Source organism: Paroedura picta, chromosome 5 (assembly GCF_049243985.1).
Source record: "Paroedura picta isolate Pp20150507F chromosome 5, Ppicta_v3.0, whole genome shotgun sequence".
Classification (NCBI taxonomy): Eukaryota; Metazoa; Chordata; class Lepidosauria; order Squamata; family Gekkonidae; genus Paroedura; species Paroedura picta.
The window spans coordinates 108,738,621-108,758,554 of NC_135373.1; the positions used below are offsets into that span (position 1 = coordinate 108,738,621).

Sequence of the window (19,934 nt, forward strand, 5' to 3'; positions counted from 1 at the left end):
AGCCCTGGCCTCAACCAGGTAGAATAATCTCCCAGAAGAGATGAGGGCCCTGCAGGATCTAAACCAGTTCTGCAGGGCCTGCAAAACAGAGCTATTCCAGTCGGCTTATGGTTGAGGCCGGAAATGACATCTACCATATAAGGCTGGCCTCACCATTAGAGGAGGAAGGGAAAAGGAAGGCTGAAGATCGGCTCCAGCCACAACCTCCCCCATTGGGATTTTAGTCAGGAGCACAAATTATAATGTTTAAAAATTTTATGTGTGTATTTGTTTTTATGTTGTTAACCACACTGAGCATTAGAAGGGTGAGATATAAATTAAATTTTATTATTATTATTAAAGCAATCAGAAAACTGTACAATAATGGGCAACTTCCAATATCTTCATGTCGTCTAGATGTATGTTAATGCCATATAAAAGATAAAATCTGTAATATAATAAATGATCATGACTTGGAACAATCTCCCATGAAGTTAACTAAGGCAGCCATCCTGGACTTGATCCCGAATGGTGCTCAGGACATGCTGCAAGAAGCCAGCATTGTTAAGCAGTGATCATAGCACTACTATTTTCAGCATTTATATGGACAGAAAGTTACTCAAAAAGCCCAATGTCAATTTTCTTCTTTTCTAAAAAGGAAAACCTCCTTTAAAATGAGGTGATTAATCAAAATGAAATTGAAAGTGATGTTAAAACAGGGTTAAATCCCTTCAGGGTATCTGGAATTTATAGATTCAAATAATGTAAAGTCACAAACAATGGACATTGCATATTAGATCTGTTCCTACCCCTCTGAAGAGAACTTTGGTGTTATAGTTTATTTAAACAGTCTTGGACCAGAGCAAGGAGTTGAGTGTAGTTAACAAGCAAATTCAGTGAGCAAAGTGGTATTGTTCAAATATGTGAGATGAACAAGGAAGTGCACCAGTTGATAAAACAAATATAATTTTCACCTGACCAGAAGTGGCAGATAGGTGCAAGGGGTACATCTAAAACAGAGCAGAGCTGGAGCTGTCCACAGGATCAGGAGCAAAAACCAGAGAACTAAGACAAGGGGCTGGTTAACTAGGACCCTCTCAGCATGGAGCTGTCCAGGCTGGTACATAAGCTGGTCCCATGCTGTGCTGAACCAGCACATGTTAGATTTTCAGCTAAGGAGCTCCATAGGAACTGTCCAGTCCATCCTTCTTGTTGCTGAAGTAACTGTAATGACTACATTACTTCATGTATAAAACCAAAATTTAGGACTGCTTTAATCAAATGTGGCCTTGTAAAGATCGAAAGTGGCCACAAACACCTCCCTCAGAAGGCTGTTCCATAATCGTGGAACTGAAAAGGCCCTCTCTCATGTCTCCACCAAATGAGAAGTCAGGTTGCCCCGGAATCTGTCTGTCTGCTGTTTCTATGAGCAACTCTAAAGTTTCCTCAAGGATCCTTCCAGCCTATGTTATCCTGGCCTCTAGTAAGAATGTGTTCATCAAACCCTGGACTCCAATGTAGTCTGGACAACTCTGGCTTCAGCTCAACCAGTTATTCTGACATTGGCCTGATTCATCAGCCTGTTGCCATCCCTGGGAATTGGCTACCACCTGGCTCCTCTTTTAATCTGCTGTTGGCTCCAAGGACCTCGTTGCTACCAGAAGGGTGAGTGCCAGGGCTGTCTGGCAAGTAGGCTTGGTCCTGGTGTAGCCTGCGCTCAAGCCCCATGGAGCAGTCCAGCACCCAACTATTGATCCATCTCCACCACAGTCTGGGTGGGACTTCCTCCTAACAACATCACTGAATACACCTAAGGCCCTAGAATTTGGTCATTATTCAGCCTGTTGGAACTGTTGCCATCATGGTCATTGGGAGCTTCAATTTTACTTGCTTCTGCTAAACCATCTATATCCCTCCTACAATAGGGGTCTCTGCAAGAACTTTTGATTTCTGAATCTTAAGATCCTGGACCATTGAAAACCCCCACTGATTGTGGGGGGACCAATAATGTCCAGAGAATATGGGGACTATGGTTGTGGGAACGAAGAGGTTTGTGTTCACTATATAGTTTTACTGGGGCTGTTGGGAAGAAAACAAACCGGGGTGGGGGGGGATGGAGGATCCAGTGGTTTCCAGAACACTCCACAGGATCCAATGTCTCCCTAGCACCCTTATCTATTGACATTCGATCTAGCCACTGTAATCTATGCAACCGTCACCTTCAGGCTATATTACTGTAATTCACTCTACCTGGGGCAACCCTTGAAGTTGCTCTGGAAACTTCAACCAGTTCAGAACACAGCAGTGAGGGTCTTGACCAGGACCCAGTGGAGAGAACACATATGACTAGTGCTCTCCCAGCTGCACTGACTCCATAATGAAGACCAGATCAGGTTCAAGGTTTTGGTGCTCACCTTTAAAGCCCTAAACTGTACTGGACGGTTGCATCTGGGGACCACCTCTCCCATTATGTCCCCTAAAGAACACTAAGATCTAGTGAGTAAAATTTGCTCAGGATCCCCGGTCCCAAAGAAATCAAATTGGCCTCAACCTTTGTGGCCCTGGCTCTGACGGAACACTCTAACTAGCAAGATCAAAGGCCTGCGGGACCTCAGACAATTTCACAGGTTTATAAGATGAAGCTGTTCCACCAGGCCTATGGTTGAGGCTTGATATAACATCAAATCTGCTGGCCTCCCTGGTAACATCCACCTAATCAAAATGCCATCAAAGGTTACATTGTGTGGTCCTCCCTCACCTCTTTCCCTCAAGAGAGAGACAACTTCAATCAATTTTTTCCTGTTCTTAGTTGTTTTTAAAACCTAAGATTGTTTAAATTCAATATGTGTGTTGTCTGTTTTAATTACTGTGATCTGCTCTGAGCCCTCTAGGAAGAACAGAATAAAAATATAACCATAAATAAATAAAAACAGCAAGGAAGTATCCATAGCAAAGTGTCTTCTAATCAAGAGTTGAGAGTGACTGATCATAACTTGGGTGGTCCTACAGAATCAGCTTTTCAGTTGTGGCCCTACAGAATCAGCTACCCTCTAACACCTGACCTTGTACACCTTTTACAGACTATTTCATTTAAGCTTGCTACTAAAACATAGCTGATATGGTTTTCACTGTTGTGAGGAAGCAAAGATTGAAGGCCACCCACCACAGAGTATGTATTGCTTGCTACACAGATTGTGTATAGCATGTGTCCGGGTATAGCAAGTGTCCGGGTACAGCATGTATCACTGAGGGAAGGGGGGCAGAGACACATGCTTTTAATTCAATCAGGCTACTAAAATTTAAGAAATGCTGCTTTTAATAAAGCTCAGCAAAATACTAGCAGTGGGTCACCCAACAGCATGAGATAAAAATAAACAATTTTATACCTCAATATATTATTTATAATGCTTTCTTACTTGAGCTGGCTTTCAAAATTAATGTTAAGAGTGATTTCATGTACAAGCTCTTTGCTTTTGTCGCAGCATCAGCATTATACCTTTCTGAGAAAGAATGAACTCAACATTTTCCACAAGAATCACCAGTTTAAAGGCCTACTTCACATAATGCCAGACTAACGGACATTAAATATTAATTCCATTCAATGCATATCTGGCCTGAAAAACTAGTGCTATCTATTTAGAATCCCTGGTGTCAATAAGTGACAGATCTGAATATACTTTTTTAAAAAACTAAAGAATATATCATTTGTTTGGCACATTTTGATGACAGCTGTCATATCACTATTATTAACGAGGTATTCAAATGAGTTATATTCCCATTCTCCTGAAAGGGAAATACTTTGCATGTCCTCTCATTGTTATGCCACCAGGTGGCAGGTACACAACCTGTTCCCACACTGCAGAAACACAAAAGATCTATTTTGACCATTACAATGGCATGGGGAAGACAAGGTTCAAGGTACTTTTGCTTCCTGCTTCTTATACAGTGTCATATGGCTTATATTCACACAATATCTACTCTCTATATCAACATGGCCTGAGAATTTCATCTAGTTGAAATTCTGAATCAGATAATTTGTGATGCCTATGGTTGCAGGGAGCTTCTTGAGCTATTAAATCTTCCAAAAATAAGATTTAAGAGATTAAGCAAGAAGTCTTGAGTCAATCTAGTTTTCAAAAGGACTTCAGTATTTTCAAAGATATTATCTGATAGAAATAGAAGCAGCAACCCAGCTATAAATGAACAAACATATAAAAAGCCTTTCGTTTTATTGTCTCAGCATGTTGAAATGTTAGGAGTTTATCAATTAAGTCAACCTCTCATCATTCTTTTAAACATTCAGCTGACAAGAAACTACCATATTCTAAAAGATGCCTGATGGTTACTGATCCTTAAGCCCATCACAAGGGATATGTGCAGGGGGGAAATGAGAAAGAATGTGCAATTCACCTAACTGTATTTCACCATATCTGCATAAGTGTAGGTCCAATAATACAAACTGCAAATATTAGAAATCAGTTTGCAACAGGTACAGAACTCATAGAAGATATTAGAGATGTCAAATTCTGATTCATACTGATCTGTGCTCCCTAAACAAAAGTAAAATAAATTAACTTTGGATCAGCAAATAGGTCCTCTGAAATCTTTTTATGAAACCCCAAATGTTCTGGATGGGAGCTGAGTTTTCAGAGTAATTAGCAATAGGTCACTGGATTAAAACTCATGATCCTCAGACTCTACTGCAAGCAGCACCTACAGAATACCATTTATATCCATCTCCCCAGCACATGCTACAGCTCCCCAGAAGAATACTGGGCATCATAATTTCCTATAAATACTATCAGAAAAGGCTCTCAAGCACAAGTCCAGGAGACTGATCAACCTTCACAGCAGGGATTCAAGAAATGAATCCTGTTGTTGGAAATAACTGATCACATTACACATGGTTCACCCATCACTAACAACAATCAAGACGTATTACTTTGTGCTCAAAGACAGAAACTGATAAGTGAAAATTACACAGTTTAAGCATTAGGTACCTCTGAAGTTTCTAAAGAAGCCGAACATATACATGGATGTTTATTTTCCCTAATGAGCAATCACCAGCCTGTTTTTTTCCATCCAAGCAAGCATATCAACCAAGCAAATCTTTCATACACACCTAAAATAACATTTCCACTGAATTGTATATGCTGACAGATTTTAGGTAGCAGGCGGATACCAGAAAATGCAGACTACAGATGTTCCGAAACATACAAAAAACAAAAAAAGAATACGTCAGCATTCTGATCCAGTACTCACCCAAACATAATTTGATGAACTGCCACTTGCTAAAACAGTTTACAGCCAGGAACCTGGGTGAGATCTTCAACACCTCCCCCCCCCCCCCATGGAGAAGCAGGTCACCAGAGTAACAAGGCTAGTGTTCTTTCACTTACGACAAACCAAGGCACCAAATCCTACCTGGCCCCAGAACATCTAGCCACAATGATCCAGGCTGGATTTCTGCAACTTGCTCTATGTGGGCCTACCCTTATCTCTGATCCAGAAACTACAACTGGTGCAGAATGAAGCAGCCAGGGTTCTCACAGGAACACTTTGGAGGGCCCACATCCGGTCTGTGCTCCAACAGCTGCACTGGCTACCAGTTTAATACCGGATCAGAAGTTGTACCTGAGGGACCACCTCTCTACCTATACTCCCCAGACAGCACTACGCTCTATAAACACCAACAAGCTGGTGATCTCTGGCCCCAAGAAAGCTTGTCTGGCCTCAATAAGGGCCAGGGCTTCCTCCATTCTGCCCCCCACATGGCCACCAGAAAATATCAGGGTCCTGCCGGAACAAAAACAATTCTACAGGGCTTGAAAACTGGAGATTTTCCATCAAGCCTTTGGTTGAGGCCAATGAACCAACTTCATCAACCTACAGCCCCTAGAGGCCTCCTCCACAAACTGTCCCAGTACCTGGAAAGGCTGCAGGCTGGAGGCTCCCAGGAAGGGAACTCACTGGAAGGAGCAGCTCTCACGCAGCAGGGATCTGCAGACTCTGAGCTTTGGAGGGAAGGGGAAGGAGGACGGGGTGGTCAGAGGTGGGGGACGGAAGGCAATTGGCTGGCCAATGGTCAGACAAGGCATGGAGGAGGCACTCAGGGGCAGGGAAAGCCGCCCTGAGTGGGTGTGAAGCGCTAAGTGGCACTTAAGCCATGAGACCAGCTCCTCCTCCTAGGCCTTACCAGAAATATTAAGTGGAACAGATAAATATAAAATAAATAATATGTTAAAATGTAGAAGGGAAGAACTGGGAAGTGTTTTCATAAAAATAATACCATATCAGCAAAGAGGTGCTCCTCCTGACATTTGCCTGTTATGCAACTGAATCATGCACTAAAGACAGAAGTTCCTGTCACAAATTATATGCACAATACAGTACAGTGAGCTTGAAATACCAGCACAGGTAGAGCTATCTGTCAGAAGCAGACAGGTCAAACACATTATGTAGCTTATACTTTCATCAGCAATACTGTCCCCTCATTTTGGGTCATCACATCACTGCAGTCATCCTGCAAAAATACTCCCTCAGCATGAACCAATTCTCTAACAACACAAAATGGACACATGCCATGAAGCTCAGCTTGGCTGCAGCTCACATATTCTGTGCAGTAGACGATGCACAAGTGGCAGGGGGAGAGTTGCTTCTCCAAATTCACAGGTGACATGAATTGGGGGGAGATGCATCTCTCCTTCATACTCTGTGCACCTCTTGTAGGGAACGGTGATACCTGTTGCACTTCAATTTATTAACCATCCCTCTCTGCATCCAGCTTGGGGCACTGTACAATAGATATTTCTATCCCAGTGCTCCATCTAAGTGTATATCTGGGTGGCATGGGGGTGTCTGGGCTGGGGGTACAGTCTATGTATCTTGGCCTCAGCCATGTGCCTGGTGATATAATGCCATTTGGCAGGCCCTGTGGAACTATGATAGCTCCATCAGGGCCCATGTTTCTGCCAAGCAGCATATTCCACCATGCTGGGGCCAGGGCCAAAAAGGCCCTGGTTGAGGCCAGCCACACTTCTTTAGGACCAGAGACCACCAACACATTTGTATATCTTAGAGTTCATCTGAAGGGGTATATCAAAAGAAGCAATCCCTTAGATATGCAGGGCCCAGACTGCGCAAGGCCTTAAAGGTTAAAATCAACACCTTGAATATGATCCAGAATTCCACCAGCAACCAATGTAGCTGCTGGAGGATTGGTTGAATGTGTGTCTTCCACAATGTCCTCGTGAGGAACTGTGCAGCTGCATTTTGTACCAGCTGCAGTTTCCGGTAAAGGTCAGGGGTAGGCCCACACAGAGCGAGTTACAGTAACCTAATCTAGAAATGACTGTATGAATCACTGTGGCTAGGTTCTCTGAGGTCAGTTAGGGTGCTAGTAGCTTATCCATTTGCTCTCTAATATTAAAACAAATCTATTACATAGTGTTTTAATCTAGAATAAAGTTCATTCCTCTTGGCACACTGCTGTATGGATTACTGTGTAATGAAATGCTTTGAACACTCCAACAAATATCAAATTTAAAAAGCTCTTAAAGTGCTTGGCACTTCCCAGAGAAATATATGTACACTCAATAAATGATAATTTATACATTTATTCCTAGCCCCAATATTTTGTGCATGAACACAAGATCCAGCAGTGAAACGTTATTTAAACTGAGAACCCTGTCTAATATTTTCATCTCATCGTCATATACTGTGGCTATGGTTAATGTTTTGACGACTTACAAAATAAAGGTGATATTTCCTAACTATAAGAATATTTATACCTCAGGCAAAATAGTCCTTAAAGCAAATATCAGTAGTATGCCAAAATTACTATCATATTTATTTTAACAATTGCACAGATTCCGTTGCTCTATCTAAACCTAACAAGTATTTTATTTGGTGGGTAGTCATGTTTGTCTGAAGCAGCAGAACAAAGTTCCATTGATCTTGGCTGGCAGAAGTAAAGAAGGGACCATAAAAATGCAAACTAAACTGCCACAGAGTCCAGATATTCACATAAGAGATGCATGCAGGAAGTTATGTAGCTTGGGTAGTTGTTAACTAGACTTGAAGTGAAAAGAATTTCTTTAAAGTGTTTTTTTTCTTGGAACAGAGCAGCCAGTAGGTCAAACTGGATCTTAGACAGCTTGGAAGATAGTGCTGGGGAGAAGTCAATTGTAGAACATGCTTGCACCAAGGTTGTGGGGACATGTAGTCATGAGGGAAGCTGAAGTTAGGCTGCTAGGTAGGAAACAGAAAGTCAGAACCTCCAAGGTAACTTTCTCTATGTGTTTCACAACCGTGGCCACAGGCACAACTGGGGAGTTTCATTGCCTCAATACGATGATGGTGTACAGAGGAGGATTTTAGAATATTTAGGCACTGAGGGGATGTTTGGTAACAAGCCAAGCCTGTTCAAAAGGGATGGGTTCCATTTGAACCAGGATGGAACCAGAATGCTGGCATTTAGTTAAAAAGTGACAGAACAACTTTTAAATTGAAACTGGGTGGAAAGCTGACAGGATCTGAGCAGCGCCCGGTTCGGATGGATTTGTCCCCAAGGGACAAAGGGGAAAATGTTTCCAATTCCACAAATGGGGATAAGGCAGATAAGGAAAGTGAGGATAGCAAGGCTGACAATCAAAAGCCCAAGGGCCACAGTGAAAAAGGCACACCTCAGAGAAAGGCTGTGCACTTACTGGGTGATATGACCATGGTCATGTCAACCTACCCTCTCCTCCCCCCCCCCAAATGGCCAATGATGGGCCTGGAGTGGATGGGAAGGGGAGGGGGCCCAGTGGGTGTGTACCCAGCTCTGCTTCCCAACCATATTCTGCACAACCACACCACTTCTGGAGTTTGTCAGTCTGAAGAATATTTTAGGGGTTTCTCAATGGTAAAATTGAGAAAGGCTGCCGTAGACAGTTGTTGCCAATCTGAACAGACAACTCTGGCATTATTCATCTATTTGATTTATGTATTGTATTTGTATACCACCCACCCATAAAGTTCAGGGCAATTTATATAAAGCATAGGGCTACATTGCAATCATAATAGTGGGCCAATGAGCTGATTCACTATAAGGCGGCTTCACACGTATTCATGTGTAATGACACGGAAGGGTGTACTGGAGGAGGTGTTGATATGTAACTTAAGGAGGGCATAATATTGAACGAACTAGAAACCTTAAAAAGGGCCAAATTTCCAAAATATTGCTGACAATATTGAGTAGTGGGTACCCGAAAATGGCAAATTCCATGCTGGCCATAATTAGAACAGGAACAGAGAATAAAACTGCCTTGGGATATTGTGTGCAGTTCTGGTCACCGCACTTGAAAAAGGATATTGTAGAGCTGCAGAAAGGTGCAGAAAAAGAGCAACAAGAATGATAGAGGAGCTTGAACAGCCGTCCTCTGAGAATTGTTTAAAATGCTTAGGGCTTTTTAGTTTACAAAAAAGGCAAGTAAGAGGAGATATGAAAGAGGTTTATAAAATTATGCATGGCATGGAGAGTTCTGGTCACCGCACTTGAAAAAGGATATTGTAGATCTTGAAAAGGTGAAGAAAAGAGCAACCAGAATGATAAGAGAGCTAGAGCAGCTGTCCTATGAAGATCAGTTAAAATGCTTAAGGCTTTTCAGCTTGCAAAAAGGCAAGTAAGAGGAGATATGAAAGAGGTTTATAAAATTATGCATGACATGGGGGAGGGTGAACAGGGAGCATCTTTTCTCCTTTTCCCACAATACCAGAACCCAGGGCCATCCGCTGGAGCTGATGGGTGGGAGACTCAGGAAAGTATTTTCTTCTCACAATGTATAGTTAATTAATAGACCTTGTTGCCACAGGATGTGGTCATGGTCGCCCACCTGGAAGGCTTTAAAGGGGGAAGGATTAATTCATGGAAGACCAAGCTATTAATCATGATGGATATGCACTCCTCCAGTACAAGAAGTGATATGCCTCTTTAAATCAGTTGCTGGGGAGCACTGGCAAGAGGCTGCTGCTGCAGTCTTCCTGTTTGTGAGCTTCCTAGAAATACCTGGTTGGCCACTGTTCAAACAGGATGCTGTAGTGGATGTGCTTTTGTTCTGATTCAGCATGGCTCTTCTTATGTTCTTGGAAAAGTGCGGGTTCTCTCATATACCAGCTAGAGAATAATCAAATACCTAATTCTGAATCTGGCCCATAACATGCAGCTCAACAAATCCATACAATGGAGCCATGAACAGATTGTGGGGATGTCCGTACAAAGCTGGGACAGACCCCAAGTTTTCACAACAATCCAAATTTTAAAATAAATTTAACAGGATTTTTAAAATGATAACTTATTAGGAAAAAACGGAGATCACACAACACTACGTTGCAAAGATCGCAGCCACCATTTTGAGAGTTGCTTAACAATCCCATAAACAGGTAAAGCCAGCCGGATTGGCTGGAAAGGACTGTTTCCAAGAACATCAAGAGCAGCCAACCAATGGTAGAAAGAGTAGGGAAATAGGAAGGGTGACATGAGCAAGCAAGTTGGTATGGTTGGCAAGCAGAAAAACAGCAAGGAAAGAAGTAGGAGGGGTTGGAGAAAGTGAGATACCAAAAGCAGATGAGCCCAGGGAAGAGAAGTAGGCAGAAGAGGGCAGGAAAAGAAAACATATAGGTGGGAAAATGGAGGGAGAAGGGCAGCAGGTGAAAGAAGGAGGATAGAATGAAGCCCCCTCCCCAAGTCCCTGCTTGTAAAAATTAAGCGTAACTGGACAAATGTATTCAACAAATTACAAACTACTGTAAAACAGTCAAATCTTTAAAGCATAAACGTATTAGAACTATTAACAAAATCATTAGATTGTTAGCTGTTATTACAAAGCAACATTATGTACTTCATTAACTGCCATAATTTTGAACTGGAAGTCTCATGCAAATAGCTCTTACAATCCCAAGTGAATAGTGATAGAGGAAAGAGAGGCAATAGGAAAGGAAGCATAGTAGGAAAGCCTTATGCCCAAAAGACAGATGCAAGGACAACATACAAGAGAGAACATACAGGCATGTATGCCCTAGAGTTGAGAGAAAACAAACTAGAAAGAAGAAACCTATCATTTTTTACCAAAATGGCTTGGGAATTAATATTACTTTTAGTAAAATTGTATAATTAGGACTAATGAAGAATCTACAGCATTTTATAAGCCTGGAAAATGAAAGTTATGCAACAACATTACGGTGTAATATTTGCAATGGAGTATGAAAGGTCAAAAGTATGTCATGTCTAAAAAGCAGTAGCATGCTTGACACTATTCAGAGATAAAATTCTAATCTAAATTTGCAGTTTGACATGTCTCTCTCCAAAGGAGACGAAACCCAGACTACCAAACAGCTACATGAAATGACTCACTAAAAAGCAGTAACTATAATAAAATTTCAGAAAAACTTAATTAATGGGACCAAAACTGGCAGAGGTTACACAAGGATGGAATAAATTGGTAACTACTTTGTGTAGTACTTACAAGGGCATGCATAAGGCTGATGTTAGAGAATTCTGCTTCTGTGAGTTATAACTATCAATACTAAATGAGAAGAGGCAATCCAATAGCTATACTCCATTGTTCTAGCATTGCAGAATATACAAATGTTTCCAAAGAAACTCCAGTCGTATTAGCTTACTTATTTTATTTCCTTTGAAGTTGTTTTCAGCCTAATATTACCCATTCTCACATAATAATAACATATAATACTCCATGTCATACAAATTAAGAATCTGGAAGTTTTCCATTGCTTTTTTAGGCCGGCAAGAGATGAAAACTCCTAGAACTGTCAGATCACCACAATGGGTTCAGCCCCCAGCATCAACCTCTATCCCAACCAAACTGGATGTCACTATAAATAAACAGACAAAACTGACCATGTGATTTGACTGTATGCAGAATATCTAACTCGGAAGTGAATGTCTGAGCTATCAACAATCCTGGATGAGGATCATAATAAATGGATTGAATTTAGAAGGTGTTTTCAACATGGGAACAGACTTATATGGTTTCATCACTGTCATTCTTGCTGCCAATACAAAATAGTGGCATGAGTCTTCCACAAGGCAGGTGTCTTACCATTTTCTCTATTCTAGTTTCCTGGCTAACATGAGATCTCAATAAAGGAAGCCATTAGGGCTGGGCGCTTTAGCGTCCAAAGCAGCCACTTACGCCCGAAGCAGCCAGCACCGCGTTGCGGGGGGAGGGGGGGGAGGCGCAGACATCTCTCCGTTTTCAAGATCTGAGCAAGGTAGTTACTAGGACACGTTTTGGATGACATTAATTCATAGGGTTGCCATAAATCAGAAGCAACTTGATGGCACATAATACACTCATGTATACATAGTCCCCTGGCAGTGCCCCTCCCCTTCCCTATGCCACTGCAGTGTCCCCCCCCCAAAAAAAATCAGCAACAGAATATTGTTATATCATCTTTAACCTCTCCTAGCGGAGCCGGTTAAATAATTCGTTAAGGGCCCCGAGGGTGAGCCCTGTCTGTGATGAGGAAGGGTGCCTATAGGAATCTTTCCCCTGACTGACAATCGGATTGCAATTGGTCCCTTGCCACCGGACTGACTAATCGGGAGGCGCGTTGCACCTCCCGATCCGCCCCCCTTCCTGCTCGCCCGCAGCTGCCCGGCCGCCACCATTACCTGCCTTGGATCCAACAGGGCAGGTCGCCTCCTCGCCGCGGCCTCACCACCAGTGACAACACGGGCCCAGGTAGGCCACGCCGCGGGGGGGGGCCAGGACGAGCCGAATCCAGCTCATGCGCCGCCCCATGCCCGCACCGACCCCGGAGACTCCCGAGCCCCACTAGGGCCTGCTGAATTCAGAGTGCAGTGGGCTTATTTACTAGTCATAAATAATGATACAACAATCTAGATATTCTAGGAACTCTCCATTCACTGGCTCTCTCTTTTAGTACATTCAAGCACATATCTCTGTCTAGTTGTAAGCACAACACTCCAAGGCCCTGTATAAAAATCTCAGCCATGAAACAAACATATCTATTCTGCACAGATGTTTAACATGCCTAATACTTAAAGGGCACGCAAAGCAATACAGCTTAAACAACAACCAGGGGATGTCACAACAGGCAGGCTTTTCTTAGACACTGACTTCATGTTTAAATTGGGCCAAAGCCTCTCTCTGCCTTGTAAAAAGACAGAATGAATGAAACATAAATTTATATGGTTACTCATTCAAAGAATGCTGCATTCTTTATATGCTAGTAAACTACCAGGTTTCTCATTTAAAGCATACAACTCTCAGCTACTTTTTATTACCATAAGTATCTCACTTAAGTCAAGGGAATTATCGTGTGGCTGTGTTTGGATGCTGTGACACAGCTTTCTAATGTAACAGGATTAACTTTTGCTTATATATTCCTACTGTTATGATGTTCAGTTCTTGATCTGAGGAAGAGTGCTTGCACTCGAAAGCTCATGCCTTGAATAAATCTTTGTTAGTCTTAAAGGTGCCACTGGACTCTGATTTGATTGTGCTACTTCAGACCAACACTCACTTAAGGCAAGACACTTCTCCTCTGCATATATAGATTTTTTTCTCTCATTTGGACATGGCAAACTCACTTCTTAAGAATTTACCATAAAAGTTCAAAATCTTGAAAAACTGTATAGGTGACATATATCCTAAGAAGTTAACTTACCATCTGTTATAACAGAGCAGAACTCAGCTACAGCTCTCCACAAAGAACATCCCGCTGAATTCTGCACTATTTAAATCAAGTAAGTCTGATCTCTTCAGATCTCAGAAGCTAAGCAGGGTTGACCCTGGCTAGTATTTGGACAGGGGACCTCCAAGGAATACCAAGGTTGTGACACAGAGACAGGCAATGGCAGACTATCTCTGAACAGCTCTTGCCTTGAAAATCTGCTGGGGTCACCGTAAGTCAGCTGTGACTTGACAGCAAACAAAACAAACATGTTTAAAGTTAGCCTATAAAACAAGGTAAGTGATGAATGAATTGTACTCTGCACCAGAGGCCAGTCTCTGAATCTCTGCACTACCATTACAGGGTAACTCACCCACAGGTGGATTATTTGCTTCCCAGGAGACAAAACACAATTGTCATCAAATTAGATAAAAGCTGACAAGGTACAACCCACAGCTTTATTCAAATACACCGTTGACTGACACGGTAGTTACAGCATAAGTAACAGGTTTTGTACCTGAAAAGATTTTGTAGCTGAAAAGATAAGAATGACTGCAGTAACACTTTAAGAGAGTCCAAAAAATGTTCAACTATAGGTCCACATTCATTTAGGTCAACTGCCAGCTAAACAAGCAGCTGAACATGGTGTTTTGACAACAGTCAGTACAGCTTGTGTAAAAGGAAGCCATGCCTCACAAAGTAAAGTATCATCCAGTACATATACTCCAGAAGCAGACAATTGTAATCTAGTAGGCCCTTCTAGCAAATGAATTTTTGCTATATTTGACAAGTTCTTGATTCATAAGAAGATGATACTCTGATGAAATTGTAATGGAGTTAATGGGGGGAGAAGGAATTCACAAATATATGGATAACTTGCACAATGGCAACAAACAAGCTCAAGAATCTATACATGTTTAAACTGGTACTAATTTTTAGAGATTTATTGAATGACAGCAATAAAAGCAAATAAATTAGGGCCGCATCTATGAATGAACCAAGAGTATCAAAATGCTGAAAGACAAAGCAAAACATGAAGAACCCTTGAAGATTTTTCAAAATGATAAACCACTCCTTGATGATCTAATGCTTGTAACTATGAGGAAATATCCACTGAACAATTCCACACATAACTAGCTGTAATCTATTTGGAACAAATTAGGAAGTTATTGTTAGGGTCACAATGAAAAGTTGATTGAAAATGCCAATGCAGGGTGTTACTGCAGCCAAAAAGGCACAAGGTCTAAAGAGGTCCAAATAAGAAATGTTGCATAAACCTACAGAAGTCGAAATTTAGTGATGCTTGGATGTCTTGCTTGTGAACTTTCCTATGATAAAAGGGCCAGGAAACAAGCAACAACAATGCTGTTCTCAAACTACTTGAGAATTATTTCAGTTTAAGGGGACATTTGTGGACAAAAATGCAAACTACAATACAGACTTGTGCTGCAATCCTGTTCACATTTACTTGGAAGTGTATTAGAAATTGCTTTTGACCAGGATACTGAGGACCTGGCAGCATATTTAGATAGCACCATGTTTATTTTTATTTAAATCTATAGTTTGATTGATATACTGCCCCTCTCAGACTGGCCATGGAATTTGAGTCTTCTGCAGGTTTTATGTGTATAGGAGCTATTTAAAAGTTTTCACTGTTGCTTGCCCACACACAATTAACAAATCCAGAAAGCCACCACACATACATACCTCTCAAGTAACTGAACTTTTATTCATAACTATTTCCATCTGGTTAATCAAGCAGAAGCCTTTGAACTATTGTTCAGTAATTCCCTGCTGTCTTAATTCTATAATCTGTGCTTTGTCACCTAAATTTATAAATTATATACAATATATATTCTGCATAGACTTTTTTGTTGCTGGTAAACACATGAGTAATGGTCAAATTCAACAGGATTTAATACACAGCATTCTGCAAATGGTTTGTTCAACTGCTTATGTAACAGTTTAAAAACTCTAAAGTATTTGGACCTACGTGAAATTGTTATTTGCCCTTTTTCAGAACCTCAGCAGTAACACTGGCTAATAAGCTGTTTCATTTGTGGTTTTACAGATGCCTAAATTAACTTTGGGGCTTTTATTTGCACCCATTGGCAGCATCGTAACATCATTTTATGAGTATTCCTGGTAAAGTGCTTAAATCTCCAATAATCCCATCTGAAACTGAACACAGCGAATCCACTCTATTCAAACATTGGGAGGAGGGGGACCGCTGCACCTGCAAGGGGAGACAGGTGCATTTGGAAAGTGGGCTGACCAGCCCAGCATACTAGAATAACCGCTGTGAGCGGCTTAACTCCAGAGGAACAACTAGAGCCCTTACCTTTTTAATATCCATGTCTGAGACTAGGGCACTACCTGAAACGTAAGCTCTGGCCCTTTAAAATTAGCTTCCCGTGGAAAGCCAGCAGAGGGAGATGAGGCTGTCTCGCCTGCTCCATCGTGACTCTGTTTTTGTTAAATGGGGGTATTTAAATGTCCTGTTGTCAATCAAAGCGCACTTCCCCTAAACATCCACGGCGGCGGGGGTCCTCAGATCAAGTCCCCCCCCCCCCCAGTCGCTGCCTCTTCCTCTGAAGTTCGCGCCACGATCCGGCTTCGGCCAGGTAGTCGGCAGATCAAAGCCCAAGCGAGGGGATAAAAGCCCCTTGCGCCACCAAGGCAGCCAGACCCCTGAAACTTGCTCCTTTGTTTAAATGCCCATGGATACCCCCCCCCCTCCTCCCTCTCGGCCAGGAGGCGGCTACTGCGACCGCGCTGCGGGGCCTTTTTATGAGCTTTCCGCACACACTTTTCCCCTTCCTTCCTTGGAGGGGGGGATTTTCCGGAGAGACAAACGACACAATACACAGACAGAGACACACGCGCGCGCGTGGGGCGACGGCGCAACGTCAGGAAGCGTCCGAAGCAACGCGCAACTCCGGCAACCCGTCCGCACAGACGGGCAGAGGCCCCCTCGGCCGAGACGTCCCCGCGGCGGCGCCCACGGAAGCGTGTCCGGACCCCCAACTGGCCCGGCGCGAGAGGACGGCTGGGGGGGCTTGGAACCAAGCGAGGCTCAACTTTTTGGCCGGCCCTCCCCCTCCAGCGGGGGCTGCCGCGTCCTTATATAACTCCCGGCGGCGGGGGCGACTCTCTCTCTCTCCCTCCCTCCCTCCGACGCCGCTTCCTGGTTCCGCGGCAGCCGCGCTGCCTCCCTGCGGAGCCGGCCCCTCGCCGCGCAGCCCCGCATTGTCCTTCCGCGCGGAGAGTGGGGGGGGGCTGAGGGGGTCTTCCCTCGGGAGGGGAGGGGGCGCCCGGGGGATGCTGTGGCGGTTGTTGTTGTTGTTGTTGTGGGTCCCCCCCCCCGGCCCTCCCGCGAAGGGCGCGCGCGGCGTCCGGCGCTTACCTGCCGTGGAACCAGTCCTTGCAGATGTCGCACTCGATCATGAAGCGGCTCACGTCGTAGGGCTCCCGGCACACGCAGTACACGGGGGCCGCGCTGGTGGCCGTGGTGGCCGCAGCCGCTCCGGCCATCTTTAAAGAACTCCACTCTCCCGACTGGCTGGCTCACTGGCTGGCTGAGCCGCCCTGCGCTCCTCGCTCGCTCTCGCGCTCCCTCCTCCTCCCCCGCCGCCGCCGCCAGCCCGGCCAGCCAGTCACTCAGCGAAGCCGCACCAATAACAGCGCGCGTGCAGGACTCCCACACAGGGCGCGCGCGCGGCGGCGGCGGCAGCAGCAGCGGCAGCAACCGCCGCCGACACCTCCCCCTCCCATCCTCTCCTTGAGGAGCGGACAAATGGCAAGGGCGCGCGGCAGTCCGGGGCGGGCGGGGGGAAGAAGAGGAGGAGAGGACAGTCACGTAAGGTACATCGGGGGAGCATGCGCCGTGGAAGCGAGATTCTAAGAAGGGAGGGGGGGAAGACGTCGCGGAGACGGAGACAAACCGCTCGACTCCCCGCGCGCGCGCGCGCGCGCCAAGAAGAAGAGATGGAGAAGGCGCGCGTGCGCCCTTGTGCCGAAAGCCTCTCGCGCGCCCGAGACAGCGGCGGCGCTCCCCCAGGCTCCTTCTCTGAATTGGACGGCCTCGCAAAGACGGAACACGTGCCGCCACAAAACCGTCTCCGCCCACCATTCTTCCCTCTTCTCCTCTCTCCCTCCCCTCCTCCCCATCTGGGGTTTGGAAGGCGGAGCTTGAGGTTGGGGAACCGGATCAGTCCCAGGCACGCGCTGACTCCGCCTTCCCCCCTCCCTGCCCGCACCCCCCCGGAACTGTCACGTGGGCGGGGATGAAAGAGTGAGAGAAGGTGCCGCGAGGACAGCGATTTGAATAATAATAGCGATCGGGGAAGGCGGGGGAGCTTTGCAGAACTTGCCCGGCGGTGGTCGGAGAGATTGGCCTTCTCGCACTTGTGCAACCAGAGGAGAGGGAAGCAGAAGGGGAAGCGCGGCGGAAAGGGACGGGAGTGGATTGGCCTCGCCTGTTTGTTCAGCGCAGCAGCGACACGGCGATGTCCTAACCCGGGGAGGGAGGCACGGTGCAAAGCTGTCCACGCTGTTTTGTGCTGCGGTCGGGGATCAAGCTGTAGGTTGTGCGGGTGTTGTCCCACCAGCGGCGTCGCGTCCCAAAATTGTGCGGTTTTTTTGCTATACATGTCCTGTATAGCCGCATTTGTTCAAAATCTACAAATGAGAAGCTGCGATAACACTTTTTCTTCAGATTAAAAAACACACAACTATTAGAGCCGCATCCCTCCTCAGTTTGCACGTTTTCTTTCCGCGCCCCTTCCGTTAACGTTTTGCAGAACTGAAGAGGACTGATCTCTAGGACTGACCGGTTTATTCGCCTTGTAGTCCAAGGGACTCGCAAGAGTCTTCTCCAGCATCAGAGTTAAAAAACTAATTTTATATTACCATTTGGTTGGGTTCAGTTCACGGGGGTGGGTGGGAACCTAGTGAAGGAAATAAATATGTCAAAATTGGAGACTTATGGGCGATGTATCAACTGTGGAATGCTGAGAGTAAATTACCAAGACCTCACTATTATGCTCCATCCATCACCTCTCAAGCATGGAGGCAACCTTTCAGCATCTTTTTCTTGGCCAATTCAATATGGTAACCATGTAAACAAACCTTATTATTCAGGTTTGGTCCTTGAATCCTCGTTATGTCATATGCTGACTTGCTGCTCACCCTCTCCAGATATGTATGGACTGATAACTTCCATTTCGTTGTATCTGAAATGTACATGAACACTAAAGCTTATACCTTGAATAAAAAGTTGGCCTTAAAGTTGGCCTCTGATAGGTTAGCACATACACGGGAATATACTAGTCTACCTTACCTGATAGGCATAAGGATTAGAAGATAATGTACGTAAAGCATTCTGAATACTAAAAGCAGTATAAAATAGCCAAGTATTCTTATTACCACGCCAGGATATTATTTTTCGATAAGACACAATGAATGCTTGTACTTTCACCCTACTTTCTATATAGCATTATTATAGATATCGCAAAGATAACCTTTGGATTTTTTTTGGGTTGTGTAAGTCTAGTGAGAAGGAAGGAGGAGAGTGTGAAGGAGGAGAATGCAAAAGTTGGCTTGAAACTCAACATCAAGAAAACAAAGATCATGGCATCCGGCCCTCTCAATTCCTGGCAAATAGATGGGGAAGAAATGGAGATAGTGACAAATTTTATTTTCTTGGGCTCCAAGATTACTGCAGATGGGGACTGCAGCAAAGAAATTAAAAGATGCTTGCTCCTGGGGAGGAAAACTATGGCAAATCTAGACAGCATCCTAAAAAGCAGAGATATCACCCTGCCAACAAAAGTGTGTCTAGTCAAGGCTATGGTCTTCCCAGTTGCAATGTATGGCTGTGAAAGTTGGACCATAAGGAAGGCTGAGCATCAAAGAATTGAGGCTTTTGAACTCTGGTGCTGGAGAAGACTCTTGTGAGTCCCTTGGACTGCAAGGCGAACAAACCGGTCAGTCCTAGAAGAGATCAACCCTGACTGCTCTTTAGAAGGCCAGATCCTGAAGATGAAACTCAAATACTTTGGCCACCTCATGAGAAGGACTCCCTGGAGAAGAGCCTAATGCTGGGAGCGATTGAAGGCAAAAGAAGAACAGGACGACAGAGAATGAGGTGGCTGGATGGAATCACTGAAGCAGTCGGTGCAAACTTAAATGGACTCCGGGGATTGGTAGAGGACAGGAAAGCCTGGAGGATGGGTCGGACACGACTTCGCACC

At 44.4% G+C, this 19,934-nt stretch overlaps 1 protein-coding gene across 3 annotated transcripts in view; it reads right to left on the minus strand.

The window, feature by feature from the left end:
• The window catches only part of KDM7A (lysine demethylase 7A), a 58,237-nt gene extending 40,795 nt beyond the window's left edge, over nucleotides 1-17,442 (minus strand). Inside the window, exon 1 of one of the 3 annotated variants that reach the window (XM_077339826.1) lies at nucleotides 17,087-17,442. In XM_077339826.1, the coding sequence (XP_077195941.1) occupies nucleotides 17,087-17,214 (128 nt within the window). In that variant the 5' untranslated portion in view covers nucleotides 17,215-17,442. Of the gene's footprint in view, nucleotides 1-16,021; nucleotides 16,237-17,086 lie in introns of those variants that run through there. The other 2 variants (XM_077339828.1, XM_077339827.1) reach the window with 2 other exon arrangements.
• Between the last annotated feature and the right edge of the window lie 2,492 nt (nucleotides 17,443-19,934).